This window comes from Nesoenas mayeri (genome assembly GCF_963082525.1).
Source record: "Nesoenas mayeri genome assembly, chromosome: 1".
Taxonomy (NCBI): domain Eukaryota; kingdom Metazoa; phylum Chordata; class Aves; order Columbiformes; family Columbidae; genus Nesoenas; species Nesoenas mayeri.
Genome location: NC_137541.1, coordinates 146,836,941 through 146,855,353, shown reverse-complemented (window position 1 = coordinate 146,855,353; position 18,413 = coordinate 146,836,941). Strand labels below are relative to the sequence as shown.

General features: G+C 41.2%; 1 protein-coding gene across 13 annotated transcripts in view; it reads right to left on the bottom strand.

Annotated features, from left to right (window-relative positions):
- Nucleotides 1-18,413, bottom strand: part of MAP4K4 (mitogen-activated protein kinase kinase kinase kinase 4) — a 162,790-nt gene that overhangs the window by 35,669 nt on the left and 108,708 nt on the right. For all 13 annotated transcript variants that reach the window (XM_080346127.1, XM_080346122.1, XM_080346129.1 and 10 more), the window contains exons 7-13: nt 17,345-17,475; nt 15,320-15,374; nt 12,589-12,667; nt 10,421-10,596; nt 9,683-9,755; nt 9,013-9,223; nt 1,592-1,753 (exon numbers count right to left, since the gene is read on the bottom strand). In XM_080346127.1, coding sequence (XP_080202253.1) covers nt 1,592-1,753; nt 9,013-9,223; nt 9,683-9,755; nt 10,421-10,596; nt 12,589-12,667; nt 15,320-15,374; nt 17,345-17,475 — 887 coding nt within the window. The remainder of the gene's footprint in view (nt 1-1,591; nt 1,754-9,012; nt 9,224-9,682; nt 9,756-10,420; nt 10,597-12,588; nt 12,668-15,319; nt 15,375-17,344; nt 17,476-18,413) is intronic.

Here is an 18,413-nt window from a genome sequence, read left to right as displayed (position 1 = left end):
TGAGCAGACGCTGCCAGCCTTGCTGAATTATGGGATGGTTATGACACAAACAAACATCCACCAGGAAACAGATATTAGACCAAACTCTCCTGCTCTTGCAACCTAGCCATCACTTCGCCTGCAGCCTCAACAGGTCGAGAGGTTTCCCCGCCGCTTCGCCTGACCCCTGGAAGAACTCAAACTCTTGAAGCACCAAACCCAAGCTGGTAACGTCCTATCATGCAATTAATGGAAGTATGTAACATGTGCATGCGCACACACACAAGCACACGCACATATTTACAGTGTATGCATAAATAAATTAATGGATCGGTGATACTGTGATGGGAGTTGTAGAAAGTCTTGTGACAGACTGATGAGGTACACTATATTTTTTACGCACACTGGCTGAGTCACAGTTTGGGTTAACAAAAATTCTAAGAGGGGGCATGCCTTTTCTTCTAAAAAAAATGTAAATTCAGAGTGGTTCAGCTTGGCCACATCCATTAACCATTTGTCATTATTGGCACTGTGCATAATTAGCATTTCAACAGTTTAAAAAGCAGCTGGGGGAATACCCGGTGTCTGCCCAAAAGCAAATTGCTGTGCTGTAATTAGAGATTTTCCGTATATTTATTCCCATTGGTTAGTCTTCTCTCCTTTTGACTCAAAAATCTTTGAAATATATAAAAACACAATAAAATTCCGCAGTAACATGATCACTAATGATCTCAAATACAGTGATTTTACTTAAAGAAAAAAATAAGATATATCAGGCCAAAACCAGCATTCCTAAAGTTAATAGGAAATTTACAGGCAGCCTCTAGGACGGTAGTTTTGGCCCTTTCTTTGGGATCAGTATTTTGCAGTACGTGCACAGTAATTATTACCCTGATTATTGCCGTGATTAAAGTTTTTAAAGGACTTTAAACATGCAGATTTCATGCATAAATATAGCAGCCAAATGTCACAGTTTAAAAGGTTTCTCACCTGTACTTTCAACGTATTAAGGGCACACCGAGAGAACTTAAGATACACTTGCTGCCTGAACTGGCATACATTATTAGAGCTGATTTTAAACAGACAGAGTAAGAGAAAGATATTGCATATTTAGGTTTTAAGCAGGAAAACCCTCTGCAGCTCAAAGGTTCCATCTCAAATTCAGAATATTCAAAGTTTATGACGAGCCTCTGTCCAATTCTGGGTGTCAGAAGGTGACAAGCAACAGAGCTGCCCTTCTCTGGGAGGCCTTCTGAAAAGGGGCATGTCCTGCAAGAACCACTGATACAGCAAGACAAGCCTAGAAACAATTTTCAGCCCCAGTGACAATTTTGCCAATTCTGATGGTTTTAGTCAAGCTCAGGGGCACGAGCTGAATTTAGAATGAGTACTGCAACAAGACTTCTTTTTTTGAGGGAATATTGAGGCTGCCAGGATTTTCCATAAAGCCCTATGATCTATGTTAGTGCGTTTGCTGTCAGAGACAACAAAGGTGGAAGGGTCAGTGTTACGTTGTCTCTAAAGCTGCTTTAGGCTTACTAATTTTTTAAAAATCAAATTAGAATTTAGAAGAAACAACCTTATTGCACATATATCTGTATCATGGACTCACCTGTTCCCTTTCTACTCTCCTCTTTTCCTCCTCCGCTCTTCTTCTCTCTTCCTCTTCCTTACGCCTCCTCTCCATTTCTTCCAGACGTCTCTTTTCTTCCTGTTCTCTCCGCCTTTGCTCACGCTCTTGTTGCCTTCGAGCTTCCCGTTCTCTTCTTTGTTGCTACAAAAAGGGAAAAGAAACCACAAAGTTTTACTTTTGTTGTTATCAAAGAAAGAGGTGGAGTTGTTTTCTACTGTGAAGAGAAGGATTTACCAGGACTGGCAAGCTCTGCAACTGAGTGACAAAACATTTTATGCAAGTGTTCCACCAGGAAACTAACTCATACCCAGCACACAACTACCCCGAAAAGCAGCCTCGCTTACTCTCTCTGGTTTCTTCATGCACACACACAACGTCACGTACCATATTCCTGACAACTGAGGTGTGGAAGCTCACTGCTGCTCTTCAAGAGAGGCTCACACTGAAATCTCATTCTTTGAACAACTGTTCAACCCAAATCTTAATCAGAATGACACTTTTCTTGACTTCAACACATTATTTAAATGTTGCCAAAATGGAATTATCAGCCCCACTTAATCAGCTAAAATTCAAGTGACAACTATCTGAGCTTTCCATGAGCAGTTTCTCTCTTAACACACATCATGATCTGCTAAGAATTTGGTGGTGTTGGCCCAACAACCAAGTGTGATTTAAGGCACTGCCCAAAACTTTGCTTAAGAGAGAAGGAAGGCTGACCAACAGCACCTCAGCCCCTCCCAAAACATCAAAAGCACCTATATGTGAAAGAAGGAAAACAGCAGAGCTATGCTTTTACACTTACACAGATAAGCTTTCATGCATGACCCAAATACAAAGTGGCGCTGATAAGTCTGCTCAAGTCTGGAAAGGACCTGGAGAACAGCTCAAGAAAGCATGAACTGACTCATTTATGTCTATATAGCCCCATGTATGACTTCAGAGGAGACATTTTAAATGCCCATACAGTCGTGACCAACTCTTCCTGCGCTTCTACAGAAGCATCCAGTTACTCCACCTACCTCAAAATCCCAGGCAGCCTCCCACAACTGCCTAAGTGTCAAAAGACCCAGCTGTCTCCTGTTCAACCATCAACTGTGAATATCTCTACAACATTCACTTCCATTATAGATTTCTATAATATGCTAAAAAAATGAAAAAATTTAAACCAATAAAAGCACACTCAAATTTAATCCCAAGAACAAAATGAAAACCTACACTGGTTATTCCTTTGAACATTTAGGTTAAGGTTAATGTTATCACCAATTTCTGTTGAAGCAAAGCTGCCATAGGTTCTCCAGTCTTAAGGCACTCCAAGTAGTCTTGCAAGAGCACTCAGATTAAGCTTTTATTTGGGTTCAAAAATCCAGTTACTGGTGTGTGTTTCATAGTTGTGCTCAACTGAAAAAGCAAAGGCCAATCTACACTCCCTGTGTTACTTCACGGAACGAGCTTTCTCTGTTTGGCACATTACCCTGCATGACTATGAAGTAACTGGAAGTTCAACAGCCTTTTCCATCTTCTGGAATCAATACTGACATGACAGTGGAGAAGAAACATTGGGGGAACAAAAAAGATGGTTAAGAATTAGTAGTACTGCAATAAAACAGGCTGCTTTCCGATACTCTTCAAATATCTGCAGTTTGGGGAAAGATGCAACTTTCTTGAAGACCATTGTTGGAACACACCCACTCTGTAACTATGAAGCGTTCCTTCCTCAGTTCTCTACCACCTTCCCATGCCACAAGGGAAAAGCTCTTTTTTTCCCCTCACATTTTCTTTGTCTCATCAGAAACACAGCTTCCTTGCTTTTGCCTCTCCTCTCCCAACTAAATGCATCTACCAGCCTTTTCTCTCTTGCTTAAGCAAGCTCACTTTGATGAATGTAGATATAAAAATAGCAAAAGTGCTGCAAGGCAGCTATGGCACGCGGTGCATTTCATAGGTTTCACTGCTCCCCCTCCTTCAGTTTTTAAGCAATGTAAAAGGATTAAGTAGGCACTTTTATTTCTGAATATACGCATCTGTGTCAAACATTTTCTATATTTAAGTCAATATATTCAGGTGCCTCTTGGCTAATCAAGTCTGACAGGCTCTTTGTTTAAGAAAACTAAGATGGGAAGTACAATAATTCTGTTGCCCTGAGGATGCAAGAGACAGCACACTGCTGACTGGTTAATATGAACATTTATCAGCTCAAACACTTCTTAAACATATGAAGCCTGTCTGTCTAACAATATTGTGTTGACATTGTTAAGTGGATATATTGCAGGTCTTGGGATGGCATAATTCTCACTACAAGGAAGATGGGTACAGCTTAGGTCTTTTAGACGAAACAAATTCGTCATTTCTCAAATCAATGGATAAGTAATAAGCAATAATTATAAAAATCCGATCTTAATATGAGAAAAATAAGCTACAAATTGACTAAGAGAGACAATTTCCCATGGCATCATGAAATAAACATAATCAGCTGTTAAAAGATGAGATTTTTAAGCAAACTGTGAGCCAGTGTGCTGGCTCAGGACTGACAGCAGATGTTTATTATCCAGCAAAAGAAGAAGAAGGATCCTCTGTCACCAGTGAGCATTCAAGTCTAGTTTCCAAAGCACAAATGTACTATTGTCTTTGCTCCAAAGTACACAAAGAGATGGGGTTTCTCAGCATCGCTTCCATCTTCCCATCAGACATCACCTCAGCCCCTCACCAGGTGGATGGGCAGGGAGGCACCCGGCACCACCAATACCCACAAAAACGCCCCGCACAATCCACTTATTTCCAGCCCTCGCCATAAGAGAGAAGTTTCACCTCCTTTGCATGTGGCCTTTGAAACCTGAACATTGAACTACTGGCCACTAACAAAGTGGAATTTACTCTTAATGAGCCCAGAGAAAGGAAACCTACAGTGACATGCATCTCTCGCATCCTGGTCTACACCTTGTCAAACTGATGGCAAAGCTGGCTGGTGGCAAACTGTCATTGACCCAAGTTGGCTTCAGAAGCAGCCCTTCAGCTGACTTCCTATCACCCTTCTGTTGGCACAAAGTTGCTTTCCTGACGGCCTCTAGCAGCTCTTCCATGAGGACACACCAAAGCCCTCGTCACCACGTTCCTTAGGCTTGCCCACAGAAGAGTGAGACAGGTAAAAACCATTAGTTAAAACTCATGTCAATTCTATTTATAAAACCTGGGCTTCTGAATTTAATAAATCATGATTGCTAGACATTAAAGTTCTATCACGCACTCCAAAAAAGGCCTGATGTAAAACACTGTTACCCAATAGACAGCAGGTATAGATCTGGATTAAGTGAAACTATGGATGCATATCCAGATCTTCTTTGGTTGGATATGGTATTACCAGCTTTCTTGTACACGTCAGATGAAAAGCTGATTTTCAAGGAGCTAACTGTTAACCAGAAGGTAAGGGCAGGAACTCTTCAAAGAAATGTCAGAGATGCCAAAACAGAATTTTGAGAGAGCCCAGACAGCCTCAAATTACTGCACTTCACAAAACCAGCATTTACTAAGCCAACAATTAAAAAAAAAAACACCACAGAAAATACAGTGTCAATACTCTGGCTCCTTATCCAGGTTCAGGGTGCATTAATGATGATCTTGTAATGGTACCAGACACCTCCAAACTGGAAGACCGTGCAGTAGAGCACGATTTACCAGGAGGGGGCAATGCAACTACACATGCAGCTGGTATACACCAATGAATTCAGGACTTCCTTCATACAGTGAATTGCTGAAGATAAATACAGACCTTCTAATTTTATACTCATAAAATATTATTACTCTGTCCTATATTCAGATGAAGGTTGATAAATACATACATTAGTGATTTCTTTCACAAAAAATTAGGTAGCTGGTATCAGTTTAGCAAGAGGATTGGAAAGATTAATAAACAGACTTTTGCTTTGCCCACACCAGAGATGAAGCAGAAGTAGAACTTCTTACTCAGTACTAGCCAAACTGTAAGCAATTCAAATTAATCAGATACGGATAATCTCCCGTTCCATAAAAGAAACAAAGCCCTGGCAAAAACTGCCTCCAGGTACACCTGCATTAGCATCTTGGTTCAGATCAGCAGTGCTCTTTTGAAGTGAATCATCCAATCACCTCCACTTACCAGGATTTGTTTCATATTTTGAAGATGTCTTGGAGTGCCAGCCACTCCTTTTGGATGAAATTTAAAAGGCAGATGCACTCCAACCACAAGCAGGCACACAGTCTAGACCTCAGCTAATCCAAAGGAACTCCTCCTGTCTTCAAACACATGAAGTCTGTGGGTCCTCAACACTTTAATTATTGTTCTCCACAAATCTGCTTCTACTGGACCGTACTACCTGCCAGCGGACCACTTCAAAACATCCATCTTAGGTTCTCATAACAAGGGACAGAGACATCATTTAATGAAGTTATCCTGGACTACAGAAGTCCAAACAGAATGGGATTACACTACAGCTAATTCTGAATCTCCCAAACCAGACTCAATATCACCAAGTGCAAATTCAAATGTCTTTCCATACCCATCACACTGAGCACTTGTGTCTCTACACCGAGAAGAAACATGGGCCTATGTCAGAACAGCCTGGAACAGCTCAGATTTCCTTTTTTAACTTTCTAAACACTTACATGACACATAGCTGATACTTACATAACTAACCTATGTATGATTTTTAAAAGGGGAATGGGAGTGAGGACATGCAATCCACTTCCCAAAATGTTTCAGGTAATTCTCTGCACTTTGACCACATGTCATTTCTACCTCCTCAGTAATAAAAAAATGATAAGGTTTCCCCAAAAATGAGTTTTAGAAGTCATCTATATGCCTTTTAAAAAGTAATCTTTTCTCTAATACTGCTGAGAATTACAGTTTTTGGCAGATGTCCTAAACACCGTTCCTGTTGCAGTCTCGGTCAAAACTGTCTAGGCTATGTGCCAGCATTGTAAGAACAAGCCCTCAATGTTAATTTAGGAAGCTGAAGGGGGGCAGAAGGAGGGGAAGTATAAGCAACTTGTTCAGGGAGATTATCTAATGCATAAAATTCTTCCCAAAGAATGTTAAACAGGTATATTCAAACATACACTTACTCTACACAAGCAAAAACTACAAGAAAGCAGGGCTTGGTGAAAACATCAACACAGTGATGGAAGCCCAGAGATTCAATGCCTGAGACTAATCTTAACTCACATCACCAGGCTCTTCATTGTTTACTGGCTTCATGAAAACAGGGGGGGTGAGTTAAGGACAAAGTGACAACATTTCAATATTCTGGCCTTCAATTGTGTCACAACACTGATGTTTATCTAAATATGTGTCTACCACCCTTCCCCCATCTTCAAGAGCTTGTTTTGGCTGTTGTTTTGTTAAAAATCACTTGGGATCATACATTTTTCCAACACAGGATCCAACAAACTGAGTTCTTCTCAAAGCTCAGTGTGAGTCTTCTTTTTAATTAACTTTAAGAACAATATGACCACCCCATCACCTGCAAAAGGAAACATTTATAGCCCCTCATTCATATTTATGTCTCAAAGGGAATCAAGTTGAAGTCTCAATAAAAGGTAAATGCTTTTCCCTTACAAACTTTACATGGTTTACTGTGTAACCTTATTCATTAAAACACCAACCTATACTACACGCCATCTTGTGGTTGCTGAAGTTGTTAGTTCTGGTTTGTATTTTAAAAAGCAGGACTGACTAAACACAACTTTCAGGTAAGTGCCCTTTAATTGCTCAATAAATTACAATTTCTGCAACATCCCCAAAAAGTTCATTCCTGTGCAGCAGTAAGGTGTGTTGATTTGTTTTTACTACTAGCAGCAGCATCTCCTGTATTTTAAAAAGGAATTCCAGATTTTCAAGAGTTGCACTGATTACTAAAGCTAAATGACCTAGATAATTTAATCGCAACCTCTTTCCTCATCAAAGAAGTACCGCCTACAGAACTTTGGAGGTTAAAGAGGCATTTAAAAGAACTAATTGATTCTCATATTAAAAAAAAAATTAGAGGCTAAGTGGTATTTCAACTTTTGCTCACCTTTGACAATACAAATATTGTTTTCATATTGTCTCATGGTCTCTTTTCCTAGCCTCTTTTTATTATCTGCTACCCCCACAAAATCACTACAGAGTCTAAAAACAGTTGCAAGAGCTATGATGTTTATCTTGGCAATCTTAGAAGGGTGGGGAAGAAAAAGAAGAGAAATGGAGTTTATATGCCTTGCCCTTGTCCCTCTCCTCCTGGCTTCATGTGCGGCTCAATCTTTGCTACCAACCTCTCATAGCAGCACTAAACTCACTTGCTAATTGAAAAAGACGGATAAAGAGCATAATGTGACCTGCAAAGCTATTTGGAATTTTGTATTATTTGTTACGTAAACACGTCATGGTATGCAAATCAACATTTGGTCCTGGTTGTGTCTTCATTAAACATCACCAGGATTTGGAAAAACAGACTGGGTGTAGTTTCTCCATCACTGCTAAGCGAGCAGATGAAACAGCGACTCAAGCAAGAGGTCATTTAAGGACGACTGGAATTTGACACTGCACTTCCTGAGGAGCCAGAGGATCGGTTTCACTTCAGCTCTGTGTCATACCCAGCTCTGGCCCGGAGAACTGTTTTGAAATCCTCCTACCTCTGCAGCTCACACTGTGTACCCCATCTACATATATACCAATGCACACGAGATCTTAGGAGGTGAAAAGTATGACAGAACAATATTGTACCTGTACATTCATTTTCTTTTATCTTCTGGTAATGTATGCAAATTGCATGCTTACCATATCACAAAAGTATGATGTACATATTTGTAATTTTTGCAGAAATATCATTTTAACATTGATTTATAAATCATATTTATATATCTAGGTGGCTTTTAGTCATCATGTTACTATGCATGAGAGAGTAATAGATAAAAAAATAGGCTTCTTCCTACCATGAATGAGTGCCAAACAGAGATGTTTGAGAAAGCTTTAAAGGGAAATTTGAAGCACGTCATGGCTCCAGAAAAAGTAATGTTGAGAAAAAAAATCCATCTGGGAATAATTAACGTCTCCCCTTCTCTACAGCTACCTAAAGTCTAGACATGTTGCCTCTTCTTTGGAACAGAGACCAAGACACAGCCTTCCCCCAAATACCTTCAAATAACCCAGCTTTGGCTCGTGTTGCCTCCATAGGAGCTGTTGGATACTCAAACACTTTGGAAGTCGGCTCATATTCAAGTAGCCAGACATGGATTTAAGTGCTTTGCCCTACGTTTGCCAGTAGATTTGCACGTTTTCTTTTCTGAGATGTGCTGGGGCTACTGGGAACTCTTTAAATGGGTGCAGGAATGGGAAACACAAGTGGAAGAGGGGCTTTTTCACCCCCTGAGCTCCAGCCTCTTGTCTGTACCTCTTCCAGCCGCCTCCTCTGCTCCTTCTGCTGCTCAATGCGCTTCTGCCTCTCTGCCAGCAGCTGCCTCTTGTACTCCTCCTGCTCGCGGAGCTGCTGCTCCTGCAGCAGCTGCTGCCTCCGAAAGGCCTCGGACCGTTCCTTGTTTTCCTGCTGCAGTCTCAGGAAATCACGTCGGAGGGTTGATTCTCCAGGCACATTGACAATGGAACTGCAACAAGAGGAAGTTAAAGCCTCCCGGACAATGAAGCCTGATGGGCCATTAAAGACCTTTTCCAAAGCAGGGGAACATTAATAAAATACAGCATGATGTTAAATTTTCATCTCGTTTCTTTCGGAGCAAAGGCATGTCGAATACACGCTCTCAGTGGAAGGCGTGAAATGAGGCCAAGCAAAATAAGGACAGACTCTGACATTATGGAACCCCGACCAATCATATTTGCCATAAATCTCCCTCCATCCAGAGCACGCTGGCTCTAAGCCATATGAGGAGGGGCTTTAAAACCTTTAGCAGTCACAGAATAGGTATTCAAACCCTTTGGGTGGTTTCTGTGGCTTGAGCATTCACTTAATAAGAGACAGAAACTTAGCATGTTCCTTATTTACAGTCACAGATCTTTAGACTTATTTGGCATGGTCTGCCCAGAGCCCTCCCAAAAGCAATTATTACCTTGGCTCTCCTTCTTGTTCAGGCACTTCCTCCTCTTCTTCCTCACTTCCACTATACTCATACTCTGTCTCATCTAACAGAAAAGAAACAAAGGCCTAGATAGTGCTTATATTTAATTTTAGGACAGTGGGGATTGCAGTAACGCTTTAATGAACCAGTTCCTATCCCCTTCAGTGAGAACATTTGTCACAGACCCTAGAACTCATTGTACATATGCAAGCCCAATTTCCCACACTTGTAGAGCCGCACAGTGCTTTAAAGCAGACTTCCAGCAAATTCCCTGAATTACACCAGGTTTTACACGTAAGACAAGACACCTGGAGAACCTTGGTGCCACCTGAATAAAGAGAACAGGGCGCCCAAGACATTTGCTTCATACCTCTTATGGTGGGTTATTTCCTGCGAGACTGGTTTATGGCACCGTTCTAGGAATGAACCTACCACAGACCAAAAAAGGGAAAGGCACATAGGCCTATATCCTCTCCTAAATATTGTTTAATGCTTTTGTGGAAGAGGGAGTGGCCCAGAAGTGAGTAAATTTAACTTATCTGAAAATAAGACACTTGAAACTGATACTTTCTCTGTAGAAGACAGAGCAAAGGCTAAAAGCCTTAAAAAAAGAACCTCTTAAGGGTCTGGGTTGTTTGGAGCTTTTCTAGGGGTCGGGATTAGAATGCAAAGCAGGACAAAAATATGCATTTTTAACAAGCTGAATACTTGATTTTTGAAGCTGCATACCTTTCTCTCCTCTCTTCTTCCTGGTCCTGTCTATATGGTCCTTAAGCTGGATTCGGACTTGCCTTTCATTTGGTTGGTCACGTATAAAGGGATGTTTCAGGAGTTGTTCTGTAGAAGGTCGCTGCATATAATTCTTCACTAGACAACCTTCTATAAAGCTGAAAAACTTTTTTGACCTGAGAAAGCAGGGAGGGGAAAAAACAAAAACAAAATCAAAACAAGTTCATAGGTAAAACTCTGCTCAAACGTTTTTTTTTTCTGTCCTTCATTCAAGTCTAATTGCTTTCCTCAAAGAGCAGGACATCCCAGAGGATGGTAAAAGTGCTGTCTGCAAATCAGCCCCCTAAACAGAGCTGAGTGTGCTCAAGTTGAGCCTACTCAAGCTGAGCACTGGGCTGGATGGACACAGAGCGATACCCACATACCTTCAGTGCTTAGGCACAGCCTCACAGTAACATACCCTCTTTCACAGGCATAGCTGCCCTGAAAGGTAGGATCTGTTAGCGAAGGTAAATCATACAAACCCAGCTCTGCTACTTCTGGACCAGAGCTGGGTAGCATCCAGCTTGCTTGGAGCACGGGTAGGGCAGCTCTGGTGTGTCTCCACCTGCCCACGCTATCTAAGGGAACGTCTGCTTCAGAACAGCCGTACCAAAAGCCGCAAGAACTGCGGCCAACATTCCCCTGACACAAGCAGCACCACATTGCTTTTGTACACACCTGGGCTCACACAGTTAGGTCTGCGAGAATATAAGATTATTTTATTTTTTAGCTGAAGAGCCACACACACACAAAATCCTCAGAGAACAACAGGTGGGTGTTGAACAGTGTTGTCTGTTCAACACAGGCACTTGGGATCAAATTCTCACTGACGCAATTAAAGGGTATGAACTGAACTGACCTCCCTCTGCACACCGCATAAAGTGACAGGTATGGGAGTTAGCTAAGCTGGAACACCACTTCCCTAAATTTGCAATTCATTTGAACTCTTGAAAGAGGACCTCTCCAGATAGAAGTCACCAAACAAGCTACCTTGCAAAACATCAGAAATACTCAAAACTGCATTTTTCATCATTCAGCCTATCTTCTCATAACCTGCCACTGAGCACACTATCAAAACAGTCGAGCCACAGCAACACTGGTTTTGGCCAGAGTCACTTTTTGATTACTAAGTGCTCTCAATCCACTCCTGTGCTTAGGTGGCAAACATCTCTACTACATGGTTAAGGGTAAAAACAACAGGGGTTTCCATCCATCACTTCACTTTCGTACTGCAATCTAAGAGGCTATATTCAAGGTGCTTGGTTTTTGTTTGTTTGTTTTATTCCTCACACCTTAAGTGTTATTATTCTAAATGAAATGTTAATGAAAGGCTTATGCAAATACTGTATATGAATCTCTATTCCTTTTACATACGTAGAAAGCAAGAGGGGAGAGGGATGCCTTGACAGTACAAATGCATAAACAAGTCAATCCAAGCGAAGACCAAGCCCAGCAAGCAAGCCAAGTTTAAACTATGTTGATATTGAATAGGCAGTCAAATCACTTCATTATTTTGACAGGATCACAGCATCCTGTGATCACATTCAATCTATATGAAACCTCTTTCTAGGGAGTATTTTTGTTTCATACATGCCAGTTGTAACCAGTAACTCGGAGGAAATCCTCCGATACGAATTGATTCTTCTCAGCTGGCAAGAAGTGCACACTCAATTTCAATCGTTTACAATAATTATAGTAAAAGCTTCCATTAGTTTTAATAGCTCCTTTCAACTTAGCAACTAGAACGCTATAGTAGTGTTCTGTTTCTGTGTTACGATTCATCTGAGAAAACATACTGCATATTAAGAGGGCTTTGGGAGCTTTTTTTAAAACATGGGTCCATTTGTCACCTTAATATAGATGCTACTCTGTCACAAGAAAAGCTTGTTTTTTCTTTTCATACAATTGAGATAAAATTTCTCTGGGACAAACAGAACTAAATAAACAATGCACACTTTTTATTTGATGCTTTGATTCAGTGGCACAGAAGAGAACAATAGAGTGATTTTCGCTAACTTAAATTGCTTTACAGTTCTGTGGAAGCAGTAACAAAACAGCATGAGACGAGACACAAGAAAACATCACACTTCAAAAAGGGCTACGAACAAGAGATAACTAATACATACCATTTCTTGGATTTTAACCGTGGGGGAGGGTTCCTGGGTATCAGAAAGAGTGCCCTCATGGGATGCATGTCACAAAGCGCTGAAGGAAAGAAAACAAAACCGAACAGAAACATACAGACGTTGGCTTAGTTGCTGTCTGTCAATAGCATGGCTTCAGCTTCCACAGCCGTTCCCACCATCCCGACCACACATGCAGCAAACGCAGTCAGCAACACAGCTAAATGGAATTAGCCCGGAATGACAACAATTCCACAGCTCAGTGTGCCAAGGGCAGCCCCAAAAAGAGAAAGAGATCGAGGCACAGATTAACCTTCAGAATCAACCATGATGGGAACATCTGTGCATGGCCTTTCTCCAGCCCTAAATAATCTAATTTACATTCTGGCCAATAAAATATTGGGAGATGATGATGGCAGAAAGGGAAGAATGACACAGTTGCTGTTTCATACAGACTTCCCTTCACCTGTCCTTCTCTCCCATTATGGAGGATGCCTCATTTTTGCTCTCCAGACTTGGAGATTTTCTTTAAGGTGTGACAGTTTGAAGCATGTGTCTGTATCCAAAAAAGGACTCCCAGCAGAACTGAAATGAAACTCCACGACTTCTGTCAAAAAAGGTCTTGTTGGTCTCAGAGAATACTTAGTGGGATTTCTGCCAGACAGCCTTTCCTCCTGCTCCATGGCAAAGCACCACAGCAGCACCAACACAGGGAAACAAGGGAGCAGAGAGGGAAGGCTGCCCAAGAAAGGTCACTAGAAGCAAATCCTCTGGTTTTACCACCTTTCTATGCTTGACCCCTTACACCATCAGTCTAAGCCTGAACCATCACTGTACAAGGAGGTAATGTTTTCCACACAACAGAAATTCAAGAGAAACATATTGATGGGAAGAGGATTCTGGAATCAGAAATTAAGGGGCTACAAACTTGGCAGAGAAGCCCCTTGGATGCCTGTGGATCCCATGAGACCACCAAGCCTAGAGATAGACTCTTCAGCCACCACTGAAGGAGAAGACAGAGCCCACACACCAGAGGACAGGAAAAACTAAGAGCTGGTCAGCATTTACACTGGATCACAGAATCACAGAATGTTCTGAGTTGGAAGCGACCCACAAGGATCATCGAGTCCAGCTCCTGTCCCTGAATGTGACAACCCCACAGCACACACCATGTGTCTGAGGGCGCTGTCTGGTCTCTGCCTGAACACTGTCAGGCTTGGGGCCGTGACACCTCCCTGGGGAGCCTGTTCCAGTGCTCCACCACCCTCTGGGTGAAGAACCTTTTCCTAATGTCCAATCTAAACCTCCTCTGGCACATCTTCCTGACATTGCTTGCTTACTTCTCAAATGGCCCTCTTGTGCTTTTACACAAAGACAGGCCAAGCTCTGCTTCAGTTTGAAAATGAAAAATATATTATTGTCCAATTCCAGGCTTACAAAGCCCACAGATACAGCTTTTAATTGAAAGCCACCCAGGCAATCCAATGCACTGAACAAAAAAAAGGTACAGCAAAAAGGAGGTCAAGTGGTAACTCGAATGCTGTTAATACGGCACTGGCTGAGGTGTCCTGGGAGCAGCTCCCACATGGGCATTCATGCAAACGTGCAATTAGGAAGGGGGAAAAAAACTGAACTCAAACCATCAAATTGCCTAAAATACGAATCAAAACAAGAGCATTGTGTTTTGATTTATAAATTGTACATTAACAACAGCAAAAAAATCAGGCAGTGGCTATAATAAAATGACCAATTTTTACCTAAGAAAATATCAATACTTCATTTCAACATGATTATTTCAAAGACAGAGGTTTCAAGCTGGGCTGTGGTATGGCAGTTGGTCATGTGTAAAAAAATTAACTCATTCTTAGGTACCTTAGGCTGTTATATTTTAAATACAGAGCTCTAGTTGGGGTTGGGGGTAAGCATATTTTCTAGTTTATTAAGGACTTAATAAAAAAATACCATTAAAATCCAAAACATCATGCTTAACTTATTTTCTTTTAAAATCTTTTTGTCCTCCTCGCATACATCTGCTCTCTGCCTTGATACTTAGAAAGAATAAATACATGAGGAGAAAATATGCACAACTTTTTTGTAGCTTTTTTTTTCACAGTCTTCTCTCTCAAAAATGCTCATATCAACTGATGACTATTCTCAAGCAGGAAGCATTAATTTCGGTACTCTGGTGTTGAAGATGGATTTATAGTTTAAGCCATGTCACTGCTAAGGAAGATCGACACCTTCCACCAACAAGTGGAAACAAAAGGAGAAGCAATGTGAGCATTATCCAGATCAACGGAAAGTCGACATAGAAACAATCGTTACAGATGCTTTTTTCATTAAGGTCTGTTTACTCGAGGCCCCACTGCCCCTCTCCCTGGCTGAGGTTTCAGGATCCCAGGCCAGGCCATACACAAATGACGACACAACTCCAAAGCACAATATACTACCCATAGGAAGGAAGTCTGATGCTCGATTAGCTTCCAAATACTCCTGCCATAGAAATTAAATTACAGCAGACTACACTGTAGTGCCTAAACAGAATCCTATCTTTATCCAAAGCATTGCTATTTATGGGATTTTATATTTATAGGGTAGGCAAAACCAAAGAGAACAGAAATAACATGAGGATACTTTCAGAAACCTCAAAGCTAGGCTTAGATTACAACCAGCATCTCCCAAGTATACGTTTCAGTCTTAATCAGCCCACTGGAGAAGCACACGTATCACTTACGGGGGGCTCCTTCTGCCATCTCTATGGCTGTAATGCCGCATGACCAAAGGTCACTCTGCAGAAAAAGAGAGAGACCATATGTTAGTAGGTGGATTTACCCATTCAGACAATCAGAGAGCACTATTTACAGAGGTCCTGTAGGTGAGATTGAAACCAAATACCAAGGCTGTTTAAATAATATGAGCTTGTTGGTTTTTTTTATAACAGTATTATAAAGTCCTACTTGTCATATGATACATATATATATACACAAATGCATGCACATATTCATTCAGAGTATACAAACAACCCTTTCTAACAACACATAAAAATATGCTCATATTAGGACAACCAAAAATACATTGGCCTCAAAGCTAAGTCTATCAAACGGCAGAATTTTCAGTCCTTGTTTACTAAGGTTTGAACATTTCCCTGTAGTGGACTCACAGAAAACACTGTACCTATTCACCCAAACAGAAGACTGAGATATGAAGACTGCTGAGTGAGAGCCAGGAGGGTCCCACACAGATGAGAGGTGTCACCATCCTGGTGAGGAACCAGCTCCAGAGACTGACGCTTTGCTTAAGGGGCAAAACACAGGAGGAGGCTGCTGGAAGAGAGCTTGCTCCTGAGCAATGCAGCCTTCATTTTTGGTCGCAATAATGACTTTTTCTAAAATTTAGTCAAGACTAACACTCAAATAAGCTCTTCTTGTACGAGAAGCATTTCTAACGATGGCATTTGCAGACCCAGCAAGGCAATCTTTTCTCTTGGTCCAACCCAGCCATCTAGGCTCCTGTTCTTACAAAATTTTTCGACCATGTATTTCTGGGAGGAAAAAGCCTTACAGGCTCCATCAGGAACAATTAAAAGGTGTTTTCAGAGACAAAAGGAGTTATTTTTCACATCACTACTGCATTAGGAAATACTGCAGAGAGTTTTTGGTCCTTATTACATCATTTAAAAGCCACCCTTCCTTCCTAATAACTCCATCTGCAAATATATAAAGCATTATCTTCAGTACAATGAGCTGATGGATGTAAAATGCGATTAAATCAAGAGAAATAGGATCAATCTGATCAATCTTAATCAAAAGGTACAAAAACACCAATTCAAATAATCTGGATTTTTAAAATAGATTTAGACATGCACTGACATAATGGTAGGTAATACCGCTAGCAGTCTTGGCAATTTTATATAATTGATATTCAGCTCTAAAATTCATTGTAAGGCCTTAACCATATGCTTTCTGACATCTTTTTTGCCTTTCTTGGTTAAGTTGAAACAATTGCCTTCATTTAAGCATATTTTCACATTTTTTTCTTTCTTTGTGCTTTCATTAAAGCAAGCTGAGAACTTTTAGGATTACTGAACACTGTCACTACAGAAATTCAACTTTAAATACACTCACATAATATTCTTAAGGGTAGTGCAAATACCATCAAGCCAATTATGGCTTTGCAGTAATCGTAACTTTGTTTTGCAGTAAGCTATGTAAAAAATGATCTTTGCTGAGAAATGCTGCGATGGATAAATTTTTATCAACACATATCTATATCTTGAAATGAGGAATAGCCACAGATTTAAAGAGCTCCTTCTGTACTTTACTGGCTCTCCAGACGGTGATTCTATTTAAGGCAACACCTAAAATGCATTGTTCTGGGTTACTACAATAACTAGGACATAATCTAACACAATTTAAAGTACAATCATTATACAAATTGAGAACATGAGTGTTTCCAATTGAACTAATTTTTGCCTTTTCTGAGCACCTACAGCACACTGAAGTCCTATACTCATGTCTCAAAGCTGTAATAATACAAGTAACAGCAACTGTTAAAGGTCGCAATTTGGCAGTGACCCATACCTTGTATTCCTGTAATAAGAATATAGCTACACAAAATAGTATTACTCTTACAAAATATAAAAAGTCTCAAAAACTGCCCTTTTTCATGGATGTTCATACTGCAAGTGTAGGGTTTTGGGTTTTGTTTGTGTTTTGTTTGGTTTTAGTTTTGTTTTTTTCTGTAAACAGGAGACTCTTACTCTGTAATCATACGTAGCATCTGGATTTTCATCACAGGCAATAACTTCTGGAGCCATCCAGTACGGAGTTCCAATAAAAGTGTTTCTCCTGCCAACTGTTCTGTCCAGCTGAGCGCTCACACCAAAATCCACTGCGGGTGGGAAAAGGGTAAAATAAAATAAGAGGGGAAAAACAATGCAGTGATTACTTCTGTAAGGTGATTTGGAAATAAAACCGTGTGGATGTTCCACGTGGGAGGACCATGCTGAGGAGAAATATGACGATTAATACTGAGGCAGCCAAGCCCTTGCACTTCACAGGCAATGTGCTTAGGCTACAAGTGTCAAGAGACACGGCCGCATATGACCATCTCTCCTGCTCCTCTCACCAGCCTGCCTGGACAGAAGGGAGTGTGCAGCTGCAAAAACACTGCCTTGGGAGGCCAAAGAAGGGCTATTCCCTTCCCAAATGGTGAAGCGAAGCACCTTTGCTTATACAGAGGGAACTGCTTCCCAAATGTACCTCTCACACTGTGGGAAAACCACACGTGCCAACACGTCCCCTTTTCAGCTGTCCACCTTTTCTGCTCTAAAACTGGACAGCAAAAATAATCTGTTGCTCCATTAATTGCTCCCTGCTCTAACGCATAGAGCAGATGCATTGATAGGAGCAAAAGATGAGGATTATTCAAGAGGAGCCAACTTTGAGCACATACGCACATGGGTTGCAAAAGAGATGCCTGTTTCGTTACAGCGTAATTACATTACCAGGGTGTTTTCTTCTCCTCGTTTCTCCCTGCTCATGACAACAATGATGTGTGTCTTTCTATACCAGTAACGGCATCTGCTCTATGAGGGCTGTGTCAGCTTCACTGCATCCATCAGCTGAGCAACACTGACAAACTGGTGTAAATGAGCACAGTGAGAGCAACGCTTTCGGGAGCTACTGTGCTCCACTTTGGACCAAAAGGAGGAAAGCTCTCCCGAGAGCTTCCTCCTCCAGCAGCCGGGACGTCTTCTCATGCCTCGTGCTGCAGGAAGGTGTAATGCGAAACAGAAGGGATGTGGGCTGGGTGGGAGGGCTTCAGCA